At 45.0% G+C, this 24,965-nt stretch overlaps 1 protein-coding gene across 1 annotated transcript in view; it reads right to left on the bottom strand.

Annotated features, from left to right (window-relative positions):
- The window catches only part of LAMA1 (laminin subunit alpha 1), a 123,150-nt gene that overhangs the window by 30,412 nt on the left and 67,773 nt on the right, over nt 1-24,965 (bottom strand). Inside the window, exons 20-39 of the mRNA XM_070452669.1 lie at nt 24,420-24,526; nt 23,518-23,695; nt 22,771-22,907; nt 21,848-22,084; nt 20,733-20,876; nt 19,924-20,103; nt 18,589-18,774; nt 17,915-18,042; nt 17,137-17,257; nt 15,997-16,134; nt 14,087-14,208; nt 11,555-11,641; nt 11,071-11,264; nt 10,645-10,787; nt 8,897-8,986; nt 6,649-6,760; nt 5,380-5,542; nt 2,059-2,269; nt 1,754-1,870; nt 1,484-1,647 (exon numbers count right to left, since the gene is read on the bottom strand). Coding sequence (XP_070308770.1) covers nt 1,484-1,647; nt 1,754-1,870; nt 2,059-2,269; nt 5,380-5,542; nt 6,649-6,760; nt 8,897-8,986; nt 10,645-10,787; nt 11,071-11,264; nt 11,555-11,641; nt 14,087-14,208; nt 15,997-16,134; nt 17,137-17,257; nt 17,915-18,042; nt 18,589-18,774; nt 19,924-20,103; nt 20,733-20,876; nt 21,848-22,084; nt 22,771-22,907; nt 23,518-23,695; nt 24,420-24,526 — 2,959 coding nt within the window. The remainder of the gene's footprint in view (nt 1-1,483; nt 1,648-1,753; nt 1,871-2,058; nt 2,270-5,379; nt 5,543-6,648; nt 6,761-8,896; nt 8,987-10,644; nt 10,788-11,070; nt 11,265-11,554; nt 11,642-14,086; nt 14,209-15,996; nt 16,135-17,136; nt 17,258-17,914; nt 18,043-18,588; nt 18,775-19,923; nt 20,104-20,732; nt 20,877-21,847; nt 22,085-22,770; nt 22,908-23,517; nt 23,696-24,419; nt 24,527-24,965) is intronic.

Below are 24,965 nucleotides of genomic sequence, written 5' to 3'. Positions count from 1 at the left end.
CCAATTTGATGAAGTTCACCAGGGGTTTGGGAGGATGAGATAATACTTCAGTCATCTGAACTTCACTCTTTTAAGGGGACTGACCACTCAGGAACTTGCCAGCTGGTAACGGTGCGGGTTCATCCAGCTCACTCTCGCTTCAGAATGAAACCTGACAATAGACACCTCTTTGCCTACTGAGTAGGCATTTTCTCCCCAACGTTATTGAGTTGGGTGATTTCCAAAGCAGAAACCAGCAGTTATTATTAGATACTACTTGACTGGCAAAATTCAGTGATTTACAAATAAAAGACAAAGTTATTTAATTTTATGCATCACACCAAACAGCTTTTATGACTCATACTAAGTAATAAAGATTTCGTTGTAGCTAGAGATGTAGTCAGAACATCCTTTTCCTTTTTGGAAAATTAGGAAAGATGAGAAAAGGAGAAAAACTAACTGAGTACCTAACTCCATTTTCTGTTACTGATTCCGACAGCAGACAGAAGCAGTGGAGCTCAATGTAGCACATGACTCACGCAATAGTCGTTTTTAATTGATTTCGTTGTGTGAGCTCGTCTTTTATGGCAGCACTCCTCAAATTAGCAAAATACTTATTTTTCTCCTTCCACAAAACACACCCAATACACAGAAACACAAGTATTCCCAGTGTGTCCAGACTTTTTCCACTCATAATTTACAGCAGATTCTAAAGAAATAAATTTACTAACTCACAATATTGTGTAAGGCCTTAAACCCCAATTCCCTCATTTGCTGCCATCAGGTCACCTGGGGACTTAAGAAAAAATTTAAAGTACAGGCCATATCCCACAGTCTGGTGGACAGGGGAGGGGGTCAGGGGACAGAGCCATCAGTACTCCAAAGTTCACCAGGCTCCTCCTGCAACAATTCAGGAACCATTGGCCTAAAGTCTCGCTTCTTATTTAAAGGCACGTCTAACAAACTGAGGATATACTTGACAAATATCCAAAAATACATGTTAAAGTAATGAGTATAATGGTAACCTTTCAGGCAGTAGAAAATAATGGAGATGGTATCTTTCAGGAGTTGGCAAATAGATCCTCAACACTTCTAATAGTCCAGGGTGGGCAACCACAACCTGCATCCATGCAGAAAGCCGGCTGGATCACAAGTCCCAAGAAGGCAAGAGGCATAAGGAAATCAGTATCTGGTTCTGTCCATGTGCAAACTCAAAAAGTCCTGAGTACCAGGTAGATACTGAAGGCCTTGATATCATAGCATAATATTTGTTTTCATTCCTATCTGCTTCAGTTCACATTTTTCCATTGTACATTCCTGCTGATGGTCAAATACACCACCAGACTTGGAAGGAAACCCTCCTTGTCGTGGAAATAAAAGAGAAGCCTTTGTTTTTACATACAATAAAGAATGTGACTCGACACCGTGAATGCAACAGCCAGGCTTATTATTCTCTCTGATCTGCAGATCGCAACCTGTGGGCTACCTGCCAGGGGTGCCTCACCTGTCCAGAGCACTTGCCAGTCTCTGCAGCTCGGCGGCGTGATCCTCTGCCCTGTATACAAGCTCCAGCGCTCTCCGCTCAGACATCTGCATGACCAGGTCATCCACGTGGCGCCTGATTTGGGCGGTCCACAGCAGCAGCTCGTCCCGGTGTTGCTCTAGTTGCTACACAGAGATTAACACTGTGACCACGTGTGCATCTGTTTAACAGCATGTCTGGGGCCTGGGAGGCTTCCCTGGAAACCCCGGGCTGTGCTGAGTTGGGACTCACCACGAGAGCCTCTCCCAATGCGTTTGCAGGAGCAGAGGCCGCATCCAGCAGTCCTCTTCCCTCGGCGATCAGTGCTGATGTCAAGCTCTGTTCTTCCTGAACACGCAGCTTCTTCTCCTGCAGCAAACATCACCTCTAAGGATGCTTCATAAAAGCAAGTTGGCCTCTGAACCTCGGGTGCCTGACCCTGTGTGCTGAATGAAGTCAGCCCTCGGGGCTCATTTTTTTAAGGCGTAAAGGATGACGTCATTTACGGGGGAGCATTTGGGACCAGCTCTAAGGGGGTGAGAGCTGGCAGGACTCACGCTGAACTCTCGCAGGTTGGCCCCAATGAGGAGCAGCAGGCGACCGCTCTCCTGGGTCTTGGTCTCTGCTTCTCTCAGGAACTCTTCTGCAGCCCTTACATCACTGTTGTGTGTCGAAAGGAGGCTGCTTACTGCTTCTTTTAACACTGCCAACTCTTCCTGTGGCTTCCGGTAATTTTCCTGAATTTGTGACAATAAATCTTCGGCAGCCCTGGGAACATAAAAGATGGTGAGAAATTAACAACAAAGCTCACGGCATTGATGTATAGTGAAAGGAACTTTTACATATCCCATCTCAGTTTCATCTCGAAGTCCTAAGTGGTACATGGCAATCCCTTAAAAAGGGAAAAAAATTTTCTAAGGTTGCTATACGTATGGCAGGTTCACACTTTATCCTTAACGATCTTTCTTGACTTAACAAACTTCCTAATGTATTTAGTGGAATTAAAGAAACCATCTCAGAGGATTTGGATTCAGAAAACTGGGGCCACAGCCTGTGAATGATGGCAACTGAAATCTTCGTTACAATATGGTCAGAAATTGAAAAAAGGAGACGCTTCAGTGATCTGTTCCAAAGTCACCAATGTATCCATACAATACAAAGGTTTTTCCTGCAGCTAGTAAAGAAACAAATTTTATAGAAACTTTCAAATCCAAATTTCCAGGAAGATACAATTTGTACCACTTTGGTAAAAGCAAGCTTCAAGAAATCAAAAGATATTTCCCCCTATTTTATAAATGTGCTATCAAATTGCTATTTAAATCAAATTTGAACTTAAAGCTATATAGAATAATATAATTTTCACACTACAGAACTTTGCAGTGGTTGAATATATCCTATTAATCTCTTCCTTAAATTTATCAGAAGAACTTTGAATATTTGTGTGAAAAATGCCTTGTAAATCCCCCTTCGTTTTCATAGATTATCAGATTGCTGGGCTAAACCACCACAAAAATTTTTCCAAAGGTATATATTTGAACTCTGACATCATTAGAGCACCATCAGGAATTATTTGAATATTCTTGTGATTTTAAGAATTACAAAAAAAGATAATAAGATGTTGTACTATGATAGTGATAAAGAGAACTAAAAATAGTACATGGGAGACACACAAAAAAGTCCAATACATTTCTTTTTTTTCAATACATTTCTAATATCTAGACATAAATCCTTCAGTTCATATTGTTAACGAAGGTATTGCTCTAAGAAATTTAAAATAGAGATCAAATTTTCATCTCTGAAAATTTTACCATCTAAATCACGATCAAATGAAATGATATAGTTGACAATGACTTGAAAGACTACAAAGAAAAATCACAAAACCCCTCAGCACTCCTTATTAGCTTCTTCCTGTAAAATTCAGTTAATACAGTAAAACACGGTTTCTTGAGTGGCATTTCTCCACCACACTAGTGCCGTGAGCAGGTAAGCAAGTTCCATGAGAAAGGGTTGCACGGTGCCACGTATTCAGCTGTCTTCTCCAGGCTCACTGTGGAGATTCAAGATTAAGTACTCAGCCTGAAGACTTGTGGTAAAGATCCGGCCTCTCCTTAAGAAACTGGAAAACATTCGGGCAACACAGCTACAAAGGATCTTCTGCAGGGTGCCATAAAGGGAAAGATGGGCTTCCCTGGTGGCTCAGTGGTAAAGAATCTGCCTGCCAATGCAGGAGATACAGGAGACACAGGTTTGACCCCTGGGTTGAGAAGAATACCTGGGGAAGGAACCAGCAACCCTCACCAGTATTCCTGCCTGGAAAATCCCATGGACAGAGGAGCCTGGGGAGGCAACAGTCCATAGGGTTGCAAAGAGAAGGACGCAACTGAAGTGACTCAGCATGCAGAACACACTGGGTTTCATATTGTCCTGGAGGTTCAACATTGATGGAGTTACAAACATTCTCTGGGCCTCGGTTACTTCAGTTGCATCCTTCCCACCTCACAAGGAGGTGAGGGTGAGCACAGGCAGAGGTGAGGTGGGAAATCTACAGCTCCCCACTCACCCGGCACAGAGGAGTGCCCTGTAGACAGCAGCTCCCTCCCCATCTCCTGAGTCCTCGCCCAACTCTGAGCTGCCCTCATCCAGCCCAGAGTCCTCTCAGGGCCTAACAAACATCCCATAATTAAATTACTAGTCCTTTTCTCCAAAGTCTATGTGACAGTAAGTTCCACCTTTTGTTTTTCACCGAGCAAATCAACAACAATGTCAAAAATCCCACTCAATGATGAAAATATATATAAACTCAGTTCTCCAGGGTCCTGCTGGTAGAAGTGGATGTTGTTTTAAATTTCAAAACTTGGGATATCTGTTTTCTTTAATTAACAATAATCTTCTGATGTTCAGGCTGGCTGTCCATCGCTGCAAAACTTCTATATAACCTGGCTCACCCCTTACCTCCTTGGAGCAGTTCTCTCGTGGTTACTCTAGATACTGTCTCCCGGGCTTAAGTCCTAAAAATTCCCATTGAATAAAAGATAACTTTCAAAGTAATTAAAAACCATGTAGAAAATAATGTGGCAATGCAAGTTGGGGATCCTCAAAATGAAAACTCTGGTTAAATGACTTCACTTCTTAACATTCACCCTGATAAGATAATAATGTAAAATTCAGAAAAAGATTTTGATTTAAGTTATTCTTTAAAATGTTATTTAAAATAGCATAATGTATTAAAATAGCTTAAATTACAGAGACTGGAGTTTTGATGGTGTGTAGTGTGACCACTGAAACCAGTACTTAGTCAGACATTTATCAAAACCTGGCAGAAAGACAGCTTTGCTATTGCATCAAGTAATAATTTGTGTGAAAATACTAAGGAAAAAAAAGCCTGAAGGCAAACTGAAAGTTTCTCGTGACCACATCTAACAGTTCTTTGTGATCTGTTTTTCAAATCCCAGGTTTCGATGACAGTTTGCATAACTGAGCAAAATTATTCTGGCATGATGTTCTGCCAGTCTGTCATAGAGTTCACAGCTTTGGCAGTGGCCACCACCTGTGTTTGCTTCCCGTGAGAGTTTTCTGCATTATACTTAAATCTTCAATAAAGACAGTATCAGAAGGTTTGTATGTTCATGCTAAGTAGAAAAGGTGTTTCAGGGTCACAGAGGAAAACCAAACCTACGACATAATAGCACAGGCAGAAGCACTGCCATTGATCACACTGTGCTGTTGGCGGGGGGAGCGGCACCCCTCTCTTCTCCAGTAACAGCCTGTCCCTCTGAGAACTTAATTTCCTTCCCCTCCTCCCACCTGCCTCCCTCCCTCTCCGCTATCACATTCTTCCCTCTAACTGGCCGTGTCATGAGTGCTGTTCAGGAACTCACTTGAGTTCTCGGGTGGCGTTTCGGTGCAGCGGCAGGAACCGCCTTTTCCGCAGGACTTCCAGCAAAGCCGTGATGTTCTCCTGCATGTCCTGAAGAATAGAGCTGGGCAGCTGGACATCGTCATCCAGTGTCTGATTTAGAGTCGCAGCCTTTTCGATCATTTCTATGGAGAAAGTTCATTAGTCACTGAATAAGTCTCTCAAAAGTAGACAGTCCTAGGATGGGAGAACCTAGAACCTTCTCCCCTGAGGCTGCTCTGCCCACCTACACCGGGCTGACCCTCTAACCAGGCCAGGTTAGTCCGTGTATCCAGTGTGCTCTGGACATGACCTGTCAACACACTTAGGAGCGGCTTCCCTGGTGGCTCAGTGGCAAAGCATCTGCCTGCCAATACAGGAGACTCAGGATCGATCCCCGGTCTGGGAAGATCCCACAAGCCAAGGAGCAACTAAGCCCTTGCGGCACAACTACCAAGCCTGTGCTCTAGAGCCCAGGAGCTGCAACTACTGAGGCCACATCATGAGTACTGAAGCCCGTGCGCCCCAGAGCCCGTGCTCCGAAATAAGAGACGCCACCTCAATGAGAAGCCCCCGCACCACAGCTGGAGAGTAGCCCCCGCTCGCCACGACGAGAGAAAAAACCACGCAGCAGTAAAGACCCAGCACAGCCAAAAGTAAATACAAAAAAAGTGTTTAAAAAGAACACTCAGGAACCTGAGATCCCTGGTTTATTTCCTGTCGGCTTCCTCGGTACCCATGAACCCTGTCCAGGCAGGACTGAGGCACCACGATCACTGCAGCATTCCCTGCCCCTGCCAGGAACATCTGCACGGAGAAGCTCTCAGTAACGTTTACTCATTGAACAACCACCAATACTTGATACTACTCCTTTTAAAAAGATGCCTTTTGTCCTAATAATTCCTTACTTTCTGCCTTAGAAAGTCTGATTGTATTGGCTCAGTATCCGCCTGCCAAGGCAGGAGACCTGGGTTTCGATCCCTGGGTTGGGAAGATCCCCTGGAGAAGGGAATGACAATCCACTCCAGTATTCTTGCCTGGAGAATCCCATGGACAGAGGAGCCTGATGGGCTACAGTCCATGAGGTCTCAAAGAGTCGGACACGACTGAAGTGACTTAGCACATTGTGTGTGGACCTGGGAAGGCCCCAAGAGTCCAGCGCAAGTCACGGCTATTCAAGTGCTGAATGAAGAGAGTAGGCTTTTCCTACCAAATAAGCCAGACTCGTCAAGCAAAGTTCTGAGGACACTACCTTCGATGTCTGTCTGCAGCTTCTCGGTCAACTTAATGAGGTCCACACTCTTGTCCAGGATTCTTTCCGTGGCCCTGGTCACCTGCTCACTACGTGTCAACACTCTGTCAAGCTGACGGAAAATAAAGGCCTCAGGTGAGTTTCACTCTGAATAAAATGCAAGCTTCGGTATGCCAGATGTTATCTCTTTTAAGCAACAAAACATATTCCAGAACGCAGAAAAGGTTCGCCATCATGGAAGCCAGGGTCAACAGTGCAGGGCTGGAAATGGACTAGGTGGTTCATGAAATGATGGACTGCTCACTCTTGGTGAAAAAAGATGGGACATTTTAAAAAGCAGCCTAATTGGCTATCAAACCACAGACTCTCCCGGGTGTCGCCACTGTGGAGACCTCATGTTCATGTTAGGACCCAAATTTGCCAGAATCTAGAAAATAAAATCTTACTAATTTGTATTGACCATGAGAACTTAGTCAAATGGTTAAGACCCAGAGTTAGGCAAATAGACCAGCTTCTGCCAGGCTGGACACCTGACACCTCCCAGCCTCATCCATAACTTGGAGTAATTATAACACTTGAATCACAGGACTTCATGAGGATTATATGTGATGATGCCTGTTAGTTACTCTCAGCTGTTGTTTTTTTTAGGGGTGTTCTAATTTGTGAAAGGCTTCCCTGGTGGCTCAGCAGTAAAGAATCCACCTGCCAACGCAGTTCATTCCCTGATCCCGGAAGATGTCCTAGAGGAGGAAATGGCAACCCACTCCAGTATTCTTGCCCGGGAAATCCCATGGACAGAGGAGCCTGATGAGCTTACAGTTCATGGGATTGCAAAAGAGTCGGACATGACTTAGTGAGACTAAACAACAACGATTTGTGGAAAGGAAGGTTGTCTGTAATTTCTAGGAATGTAAAGTAACTCACTGAACTGAAAGTCGCTCAGTTGTGTCCAACTCTTTGCGATCCCATGGACTATACAGTCCATGGAATTCTCTAGGCCAGAATACTGGAGTGGGCAGCCTTTCACTTCTCCAGGGGATCTTCCCAACCCAGTGATTGAACCCAGGTCTCCTGCATTTGCAGGCAGATTCTTTACCAGCTGATCCACAAGGAAAGCCCAAAGTAAGTAACTTAGAATGGTTCTAAAAGTGTTTTCTAGTCAAAATCCAAAGAGAATCTTCTTTAATGGATAGAAAGAATTTATTTTAATTGGCTTATCGCTTCCTACCAAATGTTTGCTTGCTCAGGTACTTCAAAAGCCCACACAGAAACCCTTAGACTCTTCCCAAATGGTCACTAATTCTAAATTAACAGAAGCCAAGCTACTGCATTTTAGGATGCATGATTGTGCACATGTGTGAACATTGAGAGACAGAGACAAGACATACATATACACAGATGGGCTTCCCTGGTGGCTCAGAAGGTGAAGAATCGGCCTGCAAAGCAGGAGACCTGAGTTTGATCCCTGGGCGGGAACATTCCCTGGAGAAGGGAATGGCAACCCACCCCAGTATTCTTGCCTGGAGAATCCCATAGACAGAGGAGCCCAGCGGGCTACAGTCCATGGGGTCAAAAGTGACTAACACTTTCACTTTCAAAGACACACATCTATGTACTATATGTGTGCACACACACATAGGCACACAATTTTAAAGTGAAAATCATAAATTTGACAATAGGCCTCCCTCGCCATCTGCAAATAAGCAGGTCCTTTTCTTGGTCACTAAAAACCATTCATCTGGACTGGGCTGAACAGAATGAATAACCCGCTGCTGACATCAAAGCGAACTCTCCTGCCATTCAGACCATCAGAAGTAGGGGCGGAAGTCTGAGTGTTGCTGACACCCGGGGAGGAGTTGCCTGTACTGGTGCTGGGGGCAGGCGGGGGGCGGGGAACTCAGGGCTCACCATGTGCAGTGAATACAGGATGGGGAAGAGACCCCCGTCTTTTCATCCTGCCCAACCCTGGTTCACAGGAGAAAAGAAGCGGTGATGTGAGCTGACAGCCCGACTCCTCCTTCAGCAGAGGGGACAGCAGAAAGCAAGTCAGGGGCCTCGTCCCAACAAAGCACGGAGACTGGCTGCATCAGAACCTACTTAATCTGACTTTACAGTAGCTGGAACACAGCTGCTGGGAGGAAGGGGCTGCTCTGATCTGTTCAGAACCTTCCAGAAGTCCCCATGCCAGTGCTCACAAGGGCTGGGGGCAGGGGGCAGGCGGAGCGGACCCTTTAAGTAAAGAACTTACCTCCCTTTGCAGGTCCTCCGTTTGTTCTGAGACGCCTGCAAGTTGAATGTTTACCAGTTCTTTTTGTGTATTTTCTTTTAATACAGAGTCCTAAAATAACGAAGAAAACAAATTATAATGCTTCAAAATAAGTCTTCGGTTCTTAACTAAGAATCGCCTGTCGTTACCTTTTTCGTTCACAGAAAGAAATTCTCTTTTCCCTGACATTGCGTTAAAAAATAAAATGAATCACATTCACTGAAGTTTGGATTACAGAACACGTTTCCAGACTGCGGTCTTTCACATCATATTTCCTATATAGATATAAACGTAAAGCCTGGTAGGCCGTGCAGAATTGACACTGCTGCAGTTCCTGGGCGGATCTGGCTGAATTTTAATAGCAGAGTCATATAAATTTTAACTGTAATTTCTAACACCTAAAAGAAATGCTTACAAAGCTAAAATACAAAAGTATTAAGCAAAGAAAAGCCTTTATAATTACTAACAATGAAGTACTTAATTTATGCCAACACTCCTCTAATTTCTTTACTTGTGTGATGCTACTCAGACCTTATAACCACCCGTGAAGGGGCGAGACTATTGTCTATGGTCAGCACACTTATTAACCTGCCCAAGTCGCTATGCAGGTCAGCAGTGGAAACAAGAAACAGTTGAGGGTTCACAATCTCAAGCTCCGGAGTACTTTATATAAACATAAAAAGTCATACAAGGGAACTGACAAAGTGCTTTAAATGGGGGCAAATCACTTAAGAATTAAAGCTGAAATCAAGTGTTCATCTCACGTGGTAAAAAATACAGTCAGAAAGTTGGAAACCAAGCTGATGGAAGGTAGTATTTATTGATTGTGTCTATGGTGAGTGGAAAAGAAATTTCAACATTTGTTTCTTTTCTTTTCCCCTTATCTTTGAAAACATTTTGTTCTATTCAGGAAAAATAACGTAGAAACACCTCGTACAGTTTCCTAAACTTTATTAAATCTATGGAGAACTGACCAATATTAACAAGAATGGATCATTGAAGCAGGCGAATTGCACACACACACACACACAAACACACATTGGCATTATGGCATGACATGGTGAATTAAATACCTCAAATTCTAAAGCATAGGCTTTGGGCCAAATTTAGACTCATTTTTTCCCCTAATTAGAATAAAAAATGCTGTCTAGCAAGTCAACTTCTTACCTTCCCATCGTCTTTTGGACCCAGATCAAAACACAGATTTTAACTAAACATAAAACTATGATTTATCCCCAGAGATTTTTATATAGTCTTTGAGGGAGGAGGAACCTTTGTGCCCTTCAACTCCAGTTAAGAATAATACATTGATGGAAAACAGTTCCTCTTCATTCAGCACGTTAAAGACAACGCCGTCTCAATTCATTTTCTGTGTTTGTTATAAGAGAGCTGCTTTTTGTCCAAAGACCTGTTATAAACAGGGGCGAGTGGACCTTGTCTTATCCCACAAGGTAGTAGGAGGAGCAAAGAGGAAGAATTTATACACAGGAGGCAACTGTGGATCAAGTCTTGAACAATCAGGGCTGTTGGCACGGTGAAACCAGTAATCACGTGGACGATGCAATCGGTCAGGGTCAAAGGGAAAAGGCTGGGGACGTCCCAGCACCAGACACTGGGACTGAGACTCCTGCACTGGTGGAGGACAGACAGAATGACCCCTAGGGTCCCAACCAACTCTTCAACTTCCTGTGACGCACGCTTCTATCCATCTCTGTATTTGCAGTACTTACCCGGAGAGACTTCGTTCTATTTTCCAGGTCTGACAAAACTCCATATGGGAGAGGGATGGTGCTGGTGAGGTTCACAGACAGGATGGCATCCCCAACATGAGCCAAATCATTCAGCAGAACACCCACACAGTCATCATCACAGGCTACAAGATAGAGGATGCTCAAGTTACAGCAAAGAGTCTGCCTGGGTTCCATGGGTGGCCATAGCGTCCTGTAATAACATCTAGGGACTTCCCTGGGGCTCCAGTGGTTAAGAACCCACCTTGCAATGCAGGGGATGTGGGTTCAAACCCTGGGCAGGGAACTAAGATCCCACATGCCGCAGAGCAACTAAGCCCTTGAGCTTAGCCTGCTGATGCCACTGGGTACTGGGAAACCATCCAAGAGGAGAAACCCTCCTTAGCCCTTCGGAGGGGTGACACTCACACACACAGTCGCTTTCCACCAAAATGTGCCTCGGTTCACAATCCCCGCAGCGGAGCCCCGTGGCCCCCGGCCGGCAGACGCACTGCCCGGACCCGCGGTCACAGTCACCGTGGACAGAGCCGTGCGGGCTGCAGTCACAACTCTGGCAGCTGCCGCCTGGCATCTGAGGGTTCCCATAGTAACCCAATGAGCACCTGCAGAAGGAGATGGGAGGACAGAAGGCAGGATCCACACCAGTGAGTGAGTGAATACACAGAGCAGCCACCCAAGGACAGGCATCACTTCTGTCTCGTGAAGTGCAGAGCGCACAGGTCTGCTCACCTCCCTCTGCACTCTATTCCCTAAAAGGACACGACGGTCACAAGGAAGTGCCTTTACCTGCCTTATTGCCCAGGAGGTCTGGTTTTGCATTATCAAACTGGTAACAACTCCCCATTACTTCTGTAAATATGTCCTGTGCATATAAAAGGAGCAGGCGACATACCTCTCACAATATTGTCCTTCGTAGCCCAGAAAACAGGCATCACAGCGGAAATCATGATCCCCTTCCAAGACACAAGTGGGACTGTAGCTGGAAGAGAAGAATTTTTTTGAATTTTCAGACATACAACTTCAGATCTTTCTTAGGGTACTTATTCATTACTCTTAAGAGTACATGATACTATTCTAAAAAATAAGTGATTACAAACCGGACACCTGGGCAAGCTTTTTAGGGCTTAAACTCTGTTGGGCAGAAGGAAAACAAACACATAGTCAATACAACTGGGTCCAGAAGACATTCACTGATGCCTATCCAGTGACAACCACATGAGGGTTGAGGGGATGGAGACCCATTTACAGAGGACAACTAATTAGTCACCAAACGAGAAAGCTTCTCCAGTGGAAAGGGGCTTGTTTGAGACTTGCGTGAACTATCTGACTGATTAGATGAAAGGGTGACTGGAGAACTACAGCTGACTCTGAGCAAACGTGGGACCAGCAGGGAGCAGTGAGCTGGAAGAGTGCTGGAGATTCACCAGACTGCAGTGAAAGGCCAGAGGGAGACGTCTGGAAAGAGCAGAGAGTGAAGATGGGCTCGAGGGTGACCGGACCCAAGGTAGGGAGTCAGGTGAGGCGCTTTAGTCGCAATAAGACGGAGCCTCTCAAAATGGAACAATCCGTTCGGATGCTGAGCCCTCACTCTGGGACTTCAGCTACTGGTCTGTTCCTTTTTTTCAACCACTTCAGTCTCCACATTTTAAGTCACCAACGGGAGCCTCAGCTGGGTACCTGGAAGCCACTAAAAAATTGCCAGGGTATCTGGCCGGTAAGAGAAGTACCCAGCATGAGTCAGTTGGTTGCTATGAGCCCCACTTCACTTCTGACCTTTTTCCTCCTTCAGCACTGAAGAGACAGGCTTCAGTGGAAACACAAAATGTGTATTAATAGAAAAAGCACATCTCTGGGGGCCTCTCAGATGCACAGCACACACGGCATGTTCACAATCTCACAGTCACTTCCTAATTGTGTACCTATTAAGTTACCAGTGTGAGGGAGGTTGCGGGGATGGTGGGGACCTTCTGTGATTGAAGAAGTAAAATACACAAACAGTACAGAACTGTGCAAAGTAGAAAGGTGAAATACCCATCCTGACATTCCAGGCATGTACAGCCATGGAGTTGTGGATGTGGACACAGATACAGATTTGAATTGTTCCCCAATGGCATCACACCATATATTCAATTTCATAATTTGACTGGGCATTTCTCCAATTCTGTACACACAGATATGCCTTATTCTTTTCTCAGTGTTAGTAGATTATTTCACTCTAGGTGTCTACCACAAGACACTTGAGGCATTTAATCAATCCCCTGTAGGTATATTTCAGCTCCACGCCTCCAATTTCTTGTGAGTGCAAGCAATGCCAGGCTTCCCAGGTAGCTCAGTAGTAAAGAATCCACCTGTGAAGCAGGAGACACAGGTTCAATCCCTGGGTCAGAAAGACCCCCTGGAGAGGGAAATGGCACCCCACTCCAGTATTCTTGCCTGGAGAATTCCATGGACAGAGGAGCCTGGCGGGCTACAGTCCAGGGGGTCACAAAGAGTCGAACATGATTGAACAACAAGCAGTGCCCAGCTTTACGCACATTTGCAAGTATCCCTGTAGCTTAGATTACAGGGGTGGAATTAATGATTCACCATTTGCATACAGATTTAATACAAAAATTTAAATAATAGTAAACAACAGTAAGCAGTAAATTTTAAGATGCCTGACAGTTCACAAGAGAAGTTTACACAGTGCCTCTCATTAGGTATTCAACGTTAAGCGACACTTACTTGGAAACAACAAAAGAGACAAAATTCAAACAAATATTAAAAGGAAATCTTCATTTCAGTATACCAAAAGTTGGTATTTGATCTATAATGTTCAATGCCTTATCAAGTACTCAAAGCAAGAATGAAATGTTATTTATGAATTACAATTTTCATTGAAACCAAAAAGGACCCCCAGAGATTCCAATTTCAACTGAAAATCTCTGTTATTTTTTACGTGTTCAGATAATTCTGTACAAGCATCATGTGTACAAGGTGGAATCTGGCCCAAATTTCACCACCACGCAACATTTCTGAACTTCATCAGTCATCAGCATACATACATTCTAATCCCAACACCTTACATTAAATAGGAACTGATTTCTTCATAACATTCTTCATAAAATTAATAATAATTCTTCTCTGGGCACACTGTATATGCAGGTTGGAGGCTAAAATTAAGTCTTCAAAAAAACCAAACCTGAGCCTCCTTTCTTTTATTAGTTTCATTCTAACTTTCAGTACTAACGCATTGTTTTTTGCAAAGATTCTCTTTGAATACTGGGAGAATGAACATTTTTTCTTAAAATGCGTTTTTCTGGACACACGAAGAGGATCCACTAAGATGGCTCACACGGAAACCCTGGAAAGCGAAGCTGGCCGTGGAAGCAATCCAGCTTCAGTGGTGGGCGGTGCAGGTATGCCAGCACACCTGTGTGCTCACCTGGCAGGCAGGCCGTGAGGACAGGCGCACGGAGAGCAGTCACTGGCCGAGCCGGTCACCTTCCCATAGTACCCAGGGGCACACGTGTCACAGTGGCTGCCAGAGGTGTTGTGGCCACAGTTCTGGGATCCCACATTTCAAAAGGAGAGGAACACAACAGGAAACCGTTAGAACACCTTCTCATCTGGAGACAGCCCAGCAACACCCCCAATTCACATCAGTTGACAGTTTTTTTTTTAATTCTCAAGGGAGAGTGAGCATTTTTGGTCATATTTTAAAAATCCTGAACATTGGCAGCTCTGCGGCTTTCATTCACTGTAAGGCTGCATTCATTCATCCATTGTGTGTGTGCATGCTGAGTCACTGAATCACGTCCGACTCTTCATGACCTTATGGACTGTAGCCCACCAGGCTCCTCTACCCACGGGATTCTCCAGGCAAGAATACAAAAACCACTACAATACTGTAAAGTAATTAGCCTCCAACTAATAAAAATAAATGGGGAAAAAAAAAAGAATACTGGGGTGGGTTGCCATGACCCAGGGATCGAACCCACATCTCTTGCATTGGCAGCGGGTTCTTTACCACTAGCACCACCTGAGAAGCCCATTCAGTGCCCCTAAGAGTACCTAATCTTGTTAAATGATTAGTTGCCCCAAGGAAAGATGCATCACGAAAGAACCATGAATTCCCCCAACTATCGACATGACCTTTGTCTCTGTGATGGGCCAAGGGACCTTCCTAGCTAATTACATCTTGCCCGAAGTTGCCTGAAATCAATTCTCCTTAAATCCTTAAATAAGATTTTCTTGTTTTTGGTATTAGGACTTTACTTTTGCCTGGGGCATGAACTGATTAGAATGAATAAATTTTTTAATAGTGTTGTAGCTATCTGTATCTTCATTTTACCTTGAATGACTGGAACAATTCTTTAATCCCAGATATCTAATGGAGTCAGCAAAGGTGAGCACACATCTTTTTAACTGAGAAAATCCATGCAGCATTTCGGTTTTTAAATTCACCTGTGCATGGCTATGGTTTAACAGTTTTCCCAGGGGAGACTGCCTTTAAATTCTGCATATGAAAGATGCTTCCGAATAAAAGAAGAGGAAGACAAATCTGCTGTGGGAGCCCTGGTTCCTGTGACGAGGCTACAGCCAGGGTCTAGGAGGCTTTGGTGTGTCTTGGTGGGCAGCTCATTTTCCTTGAATGAGCTATTTTCCTTGCATCAAGTCAGTCTTGGCACAATTTAGACAGGGAACCAATGTTCCCACATGAGTTGTCATAAAGAATGAGATTTCAGGAGTAGGGAAAAAATATCAGATTTTTCTGTGTTGTCAAGATCTTGTTGGCTAAAGCAAAACCCTGGACACAAGAGTTTGTCTTCAGTCAAGGTCACAAGGCTTCTATCTGAGGTTCTTGGTCCTTTTCAGTGGTCACAGCTCTCCTTATGTCACTGATGGTCTAGGGGGAGACAGCCAGGAAGCAAATGCCCACTAAGACAAAACATGTACTTTTTGTTAAAGGCAAGGAGAAAGCAATATTTTACATAGAGAAATACATTTTCAACTTTGGCCTTAACTCATCTAAAAACATCCAGGTGACCCTTCAAATTCTATGACAGAGAGTTCTCATGTACCACCTCTACTGCAAGCAAAAACAAGAGACATTTAACTAATTTCCAAATTTATAACCATAAACAAATTCAAAGAATTTATAAAAGAATTCCCACCAAAAATGTCAGGCCACTTAGCTAGACCTTTCTGAAGGAAATATTTGTGTACCTTACATTTAGCTAAATTTAAATACTCTAAATCAAGGAACTGGTGTGATCTCAAACCAGAAAAGGAGACACTCAGAGCCCGCTGTAATTGTGAGCGTCAGGCAAGCACCCACACAAACCAGCGTACCAGACACTTCCCGGTTTCCGGGTCGCAGGTGTCACTGTGGTTGTTGCAATTGCAGGGCACACATGGGGCCAGCAGAGGGCGTGGTCTCCTGCCATCACCTTCTGGAAGCTTCCCTCTGTGGTAACCAGGTGCACAGTCCTGGAGGGATGCAAAAGGGAAGGAAGTGAACAAAAAACCCGATTAAGAAATGGGCAGAGGACTTGAATACACATTTCTCCAGAGAAGATGCATTGATGACTGGCACATGAAAAGATGCTCAGCATCACTAATCATCATGGAAGTGCAAATCAAAACCACCATGAGATGCCAGCTCACATGGTTACTATCAAAAAACAAAACAAAAAAACCCCCAGAAGATAATAAGTGTTGGCAGGGAGGAAGAGCAACTGGAACGCTGCTGCTTTGCTGGTGGGAATAAAGAGAAGTGTGTCGCTGTGGGAAGCAGTATGATGGTTAGTATGGTGGTTCATCCAAAAGCTAAAGGGTTATTGCATGATCCAGCAATTCTACTTCTGGGTATAAACCCCAAAGAACTGAATCCAGGGTCTTGGACATATTTGTACACCCATGTTTGTAGCAGCATTATTGACAATAGCCAAAGGTGAAAGCAACTCAAATGTCCACTAATGGATGGATGGATAAACACAATGTGGTCCATCCATCCAGTGGAATGTTATTCAACCTTAAGAAGGAAGCAGATTCTGACACGGGCTACAACACAGATGAATCTTGAGGGCATCATGCCCTGTGAAATTGGCCAGCAACCAAAAGATAAATACTGCTTGACTCCACCTACATGAAGGACCTAGAGTAGCGGTTTCATAAGACAGAAACTAGAAGGGCAAGTCTGGGAATGGGCATAGGGGTAAGTGTTTAATGGGTACAGAGTTTCAGTTTTATAAGATGAAGAATTCTGAAGATTGGTTGTACAGCAGGGTGAGTGAACTGACCCACTCGCTACTGAACTGCACAGTTTGGAAATAGTCAAGATGATAAATGCCTATGGTTACCACAAGTAATTTTTAAAAGGGAAAAAAAAATGACAATAGAAAGGCACAGTGCCATTCATCACTCAGAACTGCTGTAACAAGCATATTTCAACCCCAAACCAGGAACCAGGTTTCAACCACTGTCTCCTACCTGACACGAGAGTCCAGCCATGCCAGGAGGACACACACACTTCTCTAACAGGAAGGCCACCTCCCTGCCTGCGTGTGACTCTTCCGCCTTTCTGCCGACCTCCATTGAAATATTTGAGATTCTGTGAAACCATTGGGTTGAGAAGTGTGAAAGCAGGCACTAATATTTACAAAGAGAGTTTTCAGAAACAGCATATTACACAATCATGTTGGCACACCTAGAAAACCAGAACTTTCCTGCCAGGTGGAGGGTAGTTCCTGTTCCCACTTATAAAGGAAATGGGTAAAAACACACAAAAAGCGCATTAGTTATTCCACAGGGCAAGACCTTGACCAAATTTTCAGAACTTAAGAACAATGTTAGAGAAAGCACACCTGAAAGAACTCAAAGTACTAGTCTGGCCATAACTTAGGTGGCTTTTTTTATGGGATAAGTATTATGATACTAGATGAGCAAGGGATGGCATTCTTGATGCATTGTGACAAAGAATGGGCCTTGCAGTTGAAGGGCAGAAAACGGTAGAACTGTTTTGTTGCTTATATGAAAGGTATCATCCTCACGTACTTACAAGTTATATCCACATTACTATAGGAGATGGATAATCTATGTCATTTTCACATACTTCCTAATAATATTAATATTTAATAAGATTTTGGTGAGGAACAGAAATATATATATATAAACAACATGGGGTAATGGGAGATGATGTGAACCAAGTCCTTAAAGTTTGCTTTCAAATAAGAAAGACATATTAAAAATTCTAGAAATTTCCAAGTACCTGCTTTGCTGTAAGCCTTGGCCATAAGAGGCTTTGATGAGGATGTACTCAATGTTGCTAAGAATGGACATAAAATCTGAGCGTGTGACAGGCTCTTCAGAAACAGAGTTAAAATATTTCCAAAAATTCTGCAGATGAGAAGCAAATTCAATTAAAGTCAGGGTACAGATCCTCAGAGGCCCATGAACTTAATTCCTTTAGAGATTTCTCCAGCAGTAAGCCCAGCTCTGTATGTGACCCTAAATTTAACTACGGAAGCTCTCCTGTCACTTGCTGGGTGCAGTAGTCCCACCACCTCATTTATCAACAACCTTGTAATATCTCCCTGGGGCCAGACACACAGAGAACAATCAGTAGACCTCTCCTGGAGGAAGGAACACACACGTCCCAAACTCAAGGGCATCCAAAAACCCAGAACCATTATATCCATACGGCTGAGACTCCTGTACTCAGATAAAGGATTTAAACTGCAATTCACACTAAATTAACATGAGCCTCATATGCATTTCTTGAGAACAGAAATTTGAATCCTTTTAGAAATCTTGCTAAACCTGTTGGAATTTCGACCCAAAGCCTTCTTCTTCACTCTCTCCTTATTACAGAAACTTCATGGTTTCATTACATGCAGAACAGAGTTCCCAGCTCGAGTGTATGTAGAAAGAGCACTCAGTCACCTCTTTCATCCCCACTTCCTGCTCCTGCCTCACTCCGTTCTCAGGGGCTGGTGCATCCACGTAGATGACCTGCTTCCTGGTCCGGCCTCCTTTGATGAGCACCTGAGGTTCCAGGTTGGAAGTGCCGATCCCATCGGAAGCATAGAAGGCCACGCTGTAGCGCAGAGTGCCGCCGTAGGCCAGGAGCTGTCAGAGAGAACAGTGGTGTTTACGTCTCTGACGTAGCCTTGGTTTAAAGATATTTCAGCATAAGCCTACTGCTATTTGAAGGAAATCTTGTCTCTTAAAAATACATCATGTGAGTGTAATATGTTGTTTGACATGTGCTTCCTTCTAATTCTACTTAGTTCCAGATTCTTAAGTTGATCCAAGCTATAGTTCTTAAGTACACAATCCTTTAAAAGTTTTAAAAAACCACTTTATAAAGGTGTGTTTGGTTATAAAAAGCTGCATTTATGTACTGAATACAAGTCGATGGGTTGGGGATAAGTACACCCTTGAAACCACGACCACCACCATCAAAGTCACAGTCAAACCCATCACCTCCCAACGTTTTCTCTTGATGATGCCAACAAACGTGAGCTCCAAAGTAACAAAGTAGTCATTCTAATGATTTTTAAGCTCCTTTGAATTAAACATGATCTATAACCATTGGAGCACATATTTCCAAGTTTCAAAAATCAGGATGAATTCACACACAGATTTATGTATTTATATAAGCAAAAATGCAAACGATGTCTTCAAGTTTCTTTTCTTCCCCACAAATAGGTGACAAATTCTTGAGAAGACCCTCCTAGGCCATAGCACCCAGGCTTGTTCTGAGCCTCTATTAGTAAAAAATAAAATAAAATAAATGCTTGTTGGTGATTACTTTAAAAAGGAGAAAAAGAATATGATTTTCACTTGAAAAGACTTTTAAAAATTGATGTGTGTGTGTGCTAAGTTGTTTGTCCAACTCTTTGTGACCCTATGGACTGTAGCCTGTCAGACTCCTCTGTCCATGGAGATTCTCCAGGCAAGAATACTGGAGTGGGTAGCCATTCCCTTCTCCAGGGGATCTTCCTGACGCAGGGATTGAACCTGGGTCTCTGGCATTGCAGGAGGATTCTTTACCATCTGAGCCACCAGGGAAGCCCCTTAAAATTAATGGAAATGTTAAAAGAACCATTCATCTGGAGGACTTTTTCTAAGTGTTAACCACTCCATCCCCTCGCAGAAGAGGAGACTAACACCCACTCTAGTTAGCAATAGGCCAACCCAGGCCCTCGTGACTTCCAGGGGCACCTCTGCCCCCAGGAAAGGTGGACGGGGCTCTAGGCTGGGTGCTTGTCTCACCTGGTCTCCCTGAAACTGCCCGGGCAGCCGCCAATAAAACGGCTCCGCGTGGACCTGCTGCCTGACAGTCACGGCGTCGAGCAGGACATCGGGGGCCTGGTAGTACACCCCCTCGGTTGTGCCCTTGAGGTTACTCTGAGAAACCACACGCAGGAGAGGCTGATCTGAGCCCAGCATCACCTAGTCAGGAAGGGGAGGAGAAAGCCACTTCAGAGCATGAATGAACTCCGCACCTCGGACCTCAGAGGCTTTGCTGTTTCAGCCGAGATTTGCTTCATTACTCAAACAGGAGTAAGAAAGGCTTTTCTTTTAAATGTAAACATCCAGACTAAAATGAACTGAAAGTGCTATACTGGGCAACGCTCAGCTACATGAAGGAGGCCACTGAGACACTGCAACTTCATCTTCCAACTAAAGCTGCGGGCAGGTTAGCACAGAGCTACACTGACATCTTCGTTCCTGCTCTGATTACTTCCTGGACAGCTGAGGCAGGGCTCTGAGTCTTATATTTTTTAGGCCTCACAGGTCTTAACTGCAGCTCGTGGGATCTTTACTGTGGCATGCAGGATTTAGTTCCCTGACCAGGGATCAAACCTGGGCCCCCTGCATTGAGCGCTCGAAGTCTTTAGCCACTGGACCACCAGGGAAATCCTAGAGTTCTGATTCTTAATGATCTCAAGGTAGCTTCCTAGAATTTCTGACACAGTAAGAGGAAAATGCAATGCAAGTACTTGACAGTCTCTCTCACCTGCACCCAGCTCCCAAGGGTAAGGGTCAAACACAGAACGCTGAACGCGCGTGTGACTCACCGGCGTCCTCACATAGCCCTCGGCCTCCGAACACAGCTGCGACAGCCCGAAGCAGAAGCAGGACGTGCATCCCCGAGGGTTCGCCTCGTCCAGAGCAAAGCTGCCAGCTCGGCACTCACCGCACTGAGGACCAGCGACATTTTCCTAAGGGGACAAAGCGATAGACTCACTTCTACTTCTGTTTCTGAACAAACAGAAATGAAATCAAGGAAACCATTTTGGATGAACAGGCATGGATGAACCAGCTGCTTCTTAGGCTTGCGCCTCAACCTCTCTGAGCATCAGTTCTCTCAGAATCAGTGATTCCCAAGCTCAGCTGATCATCTGAATCATCTCGGAAGCTTCAGGAAAATGCAGACACCCTAGTGAGTTTCCAGGAGGGGGCCCGGATCCTCCTGGAGTGAGTCCCCAAGAGACTGGTGAGCAGTCAGGTGAAGAGCCTTGGGCCGACTGTCCTGCACTGCCCGTCTCTGGTGAGAACTGAGACCACAGATACGGGAAACCGAGCACGCATCCACTGAGGACCCATCACCCCCGATCCACTTGAGTTTCCCCTCCTTCATCCCCCACCACCAGTCAACCCAGGGCCAGGATTCCATCTCCTGGACCCAAGGAAAGGACCAGAGAGAGTGGTCAAGGACCTTCTAGTGACAAAGCACAATGGGAAAATGAATGAAAATACACAGAGTTAGGTATGATGTTGAAATCTAACCTCCTGGTGAAATAATCAATGCAAATTTCCTCCAGTCTGCCCAGCAGGCACAACAGAATAGTTACTTACCAGCTGAACAACCACACATCTTCCTGAAGCCCTGTTATCTATGTCACCTGTATATTCAAGACAGATTGGCTAATCAGCCAACTGGAACACATGATAGAAAACTCGGCGTGGTTTTCAAATCAGTTCCATCATCTGACACTTGTAATAAACTGTACAAATTCCATCTAAAGCATCATCCATCACTCTAGAAGAGCACACACAGAATTTAACCTCAGACCCAGAAGGTGGTGCAAACTCATTTTGAGAAGCGTCTAGTGCTTATTTAAATAGTGAAAGCCCCGAAGTCATGATGACGAGTGAGAAGGTGGAAAGGAAGTGGGGCCAAGGCCTGTACCTTGCAAGAGCAGGCTCCGGTCTCCTGGGCACAGCTGCAGAGACCCTGCTCCTGGTCACAGGCATCAGCCAGGGTCCCCCTCGGGTCACAGTCACAGGCCACACAGTCGGGGAAGCCTTTGTACCCTGGGGAGCACTGGTTGCAGGTCTGTCCACCAAATGCAGGCTTACACTGGCAATGGCCAGTGACTACATCACACTGCTGGCTGGCTGACCCCACACTACTGCAATTACAGGCCTGGAAGAGAAAACAGTGAAATAAATCAAAAGGTAGCTTTTACATTTTCATAATGTGTACACAGGGGGGACGACAGGAAACCTGGAGAAACCATACAAGCAAACGGACCTCTCTCACTATTGCTTTTTGGACTCACGACACAAGCCATCAAGAGACAGGACCCACGTTGCTGGACATCACTGAACCCATGCATGCTGGGCCACGGTTGCAGACTGAAATTCAATCTACTTAGTAGGTCAAAGCAGTCCAGCAAAATCATTTTAGATCTCGAGGAATTTTCCCCCTGTTTTCAAAACGCAAACTCCAAGTTTAACAGACAAAAGTAACACAGAAAATAGAACTGCTGAAGATGGACATATGTGCCCCGCCCCAGGAAAGCACTTTATGTCCTTCTCCTGGAAGATAGCATATATTGCAGGATATATTTAAAAGGCAGGAAAATAAAATTTTCATATACCAACCCATCAATTTCTCCAAGGTAGGCTCTTGAAGAAAATTTAGAATATTGTATTTTAAGGATGTCACGTCTTCCACTTTGATTCCTACCATAGGTGCTGAGTTATGACTAGAAACCATAAAGCTACTCAAACAGGTTAAAATTAAGCACATAGATAAAAGGAAAAGAATGAAGCCTGATACAGGGAAGTAATTCTCAGTTGGGAAAACACGCAGGTGACCCCGCACACCTGGCATCCAAGCTCAAGGTCGTGGCCCCAGTGTCCGTCTGCACACTCCTCGCACGCTGCACCCCGAGTGTGAGGTGGGCACACACACTCCCCGGTCTCTGGGTCACAGGTGTTCTGGGTGTAAGCACAGTCGCAGGCTATGAGAGAGATATGGGGTCTTGTTAGGAATCAGGACCATCGGGTCAACCAAAGGAGTCAAGATGCTGCTGCTGCAGTGTCTGCCTGTGTTAATAATCTCAACCACTCCTGTAGTTTCTGAACAGACCTCATGATCCCCAGGACCCCACCACGTCTCATGAGAGGCGGAGGCTCCTCCTTGTTGAAGAGAGGCTGATGCATGAGAGATGATCAGGAGGCAGAGGAGAAACAGAGAGAAGGCCAGGCAAGGCCTCCGCAGGTGGGGAGGGCAGACAGCTAACGCTTACTGAGCCTCGGTGTGCCAATCACTGTGCCAAGAACTCCAAGCACCACCTTGACAATAACTCCTGGATGGAGTCTAATCAGCCTCTCCTCCTTCCGGATGAGGAGACCGAAGCTAAGGAAAGTCATTAGCCTAAGCACACAGTTAGTACAGCCTGACCAAGGCTTATGGACTTCCCAGAACAGGGATCAGGAGACAGAAAAAAAGGGATGAAATCCTACATGCAAAGAAAAAAAGTAAAGGAACTTAACAGAATTAGTCCGAAGTCGAAGGAGAAAAGTTTAGGCATTACAGGGAAGTCTGAAATGCCGAATCCCAGCGCTTACGTGTACAGCCACCGTCCTGGTAGGAATAGAAGCCACGGGCACACCTGTCGCACTTCTCCCCGGCCACGCCCGGGATGCAGAGACACTGGCCTTCCGCCGTGCAGTCATCCGACAGGGAGCCGGCACTGCAGTTACAGGGCAGGCACCCGAGCCCCGTGTCCAGCCCATAGTAGCCGTACTGTTTCATGGGGGCAGAGCGGAGGAAGACAGAATAGATTTTAGTCAGTGACTAGTACTGACTAATGGAGAAGGAAATGGCAACCCACTCCAGTACTCTTGCCTGGAGAATCCCGTGGACAGAGGAGCCTGATGGGCTGCCGTCCATGGGGTCGCAGGGAGTCAGACACGACTGAAGCGTCTTAGCATGCATGCATGCATGCACGCATTGGAGTAGGAAATGGCAACCCACTCCAGTATTCTTGCCTGGAGAATCCCAGGGACAGAGGAGCCTGGTGGGCTCTCTATAGGGTCGCACAGAGTCGGACACGACTGAAGCGACTTAGCAGCAGCAGCAGCCTACTAACCACCGACCCAAGGGACATGAGTTTGAGCAAACTCCAGGAGAGAGCGGAGGACAGAGGAGCCTGGCATGCTGATGTCCACAGGGTGGCAGAGAGTTGGACACGATTTAGGGACTAAATGACAAAAACAAAAGTACCTACTAGAACATTTCTCAAATCAGCACCTGCACGTGTCACGAGCTCACAAAGGACTCATGACCCCATCCCCCCTCCCTGGGAACTAATACACACTCTCCAGACGGGGATGCCCAGCTGCTCCCACCACCGTGCTGCAGACACCCACTCTTTCTGCCAGTCGTGATCCCATTTCATCTGAACCAGTTCCAGACGTCAACACTGACACACACACGAACTGTACGCGAGGACCTGGAAGCATCTTACCAAGCACTGGTCACACCGTTGTCCGGTCACGTGTGGTTTGCAGCCACAGAGTCCAGTTTCCGGGTGGCAGATGGCAGAAAGGGAGCCTTGGCCATGACATTCACAGGCTAACACACACAGAAGACGTATTTGTGCCTATCTCTGGATATGGCTCTTATATAATCCCTTAATCCCCAAAGGAGAAATCTTACACATTCATGTTGCAAATCGGAAAATGAAAACAAAATGATTGCTTTGCAATAACTTTAAAAATTTACTCTTTTTCTGAGTGAGCCAAAATAAGGTTGGTGGAAGGAACCATCACAGAGAAAAAAATGTACTGAAACTATTAAGGTAATAATCTGCAAATGAGCTTAACCAATTTCATGAATTCCTTGAAGTTTTTAAAATGAGCTGCCTATGTATATCAACCAATCTTCATAAAAAACATGCAAGAAGATTTCAAAATCGATTTAGCCATTTGCTCATTCCAATCATATATAAATATTTTAAGTTGAGTTACAGCCATGAGATAAGTAATATTATAGTTCACGATTTAATTTGAAA

The sequence above is a fragment of the Odocoileus virginianus genome, chromosome 22 (assembly GCF_023699985.2).
Source record: "Odocoileus virginianus isolate 20LAN1187 ecotype Illinois chromosome 22, Ovbor_1.2, whole genome shotgun sequence".
In the NCBI taxonomy this organism is placed as follows: domain Eukaryota; kingdom Metazoa; phylum Chordata; class Mammalia; order Artiodactyla; family Cervidae; genus Odocoileus; species Odocoileus virginianus.
The sequence above is the reverse complement of the archived record's forward strand: the minus strand, read 5'-3'. Positions and strand labels throughout refer to the sequence as shown.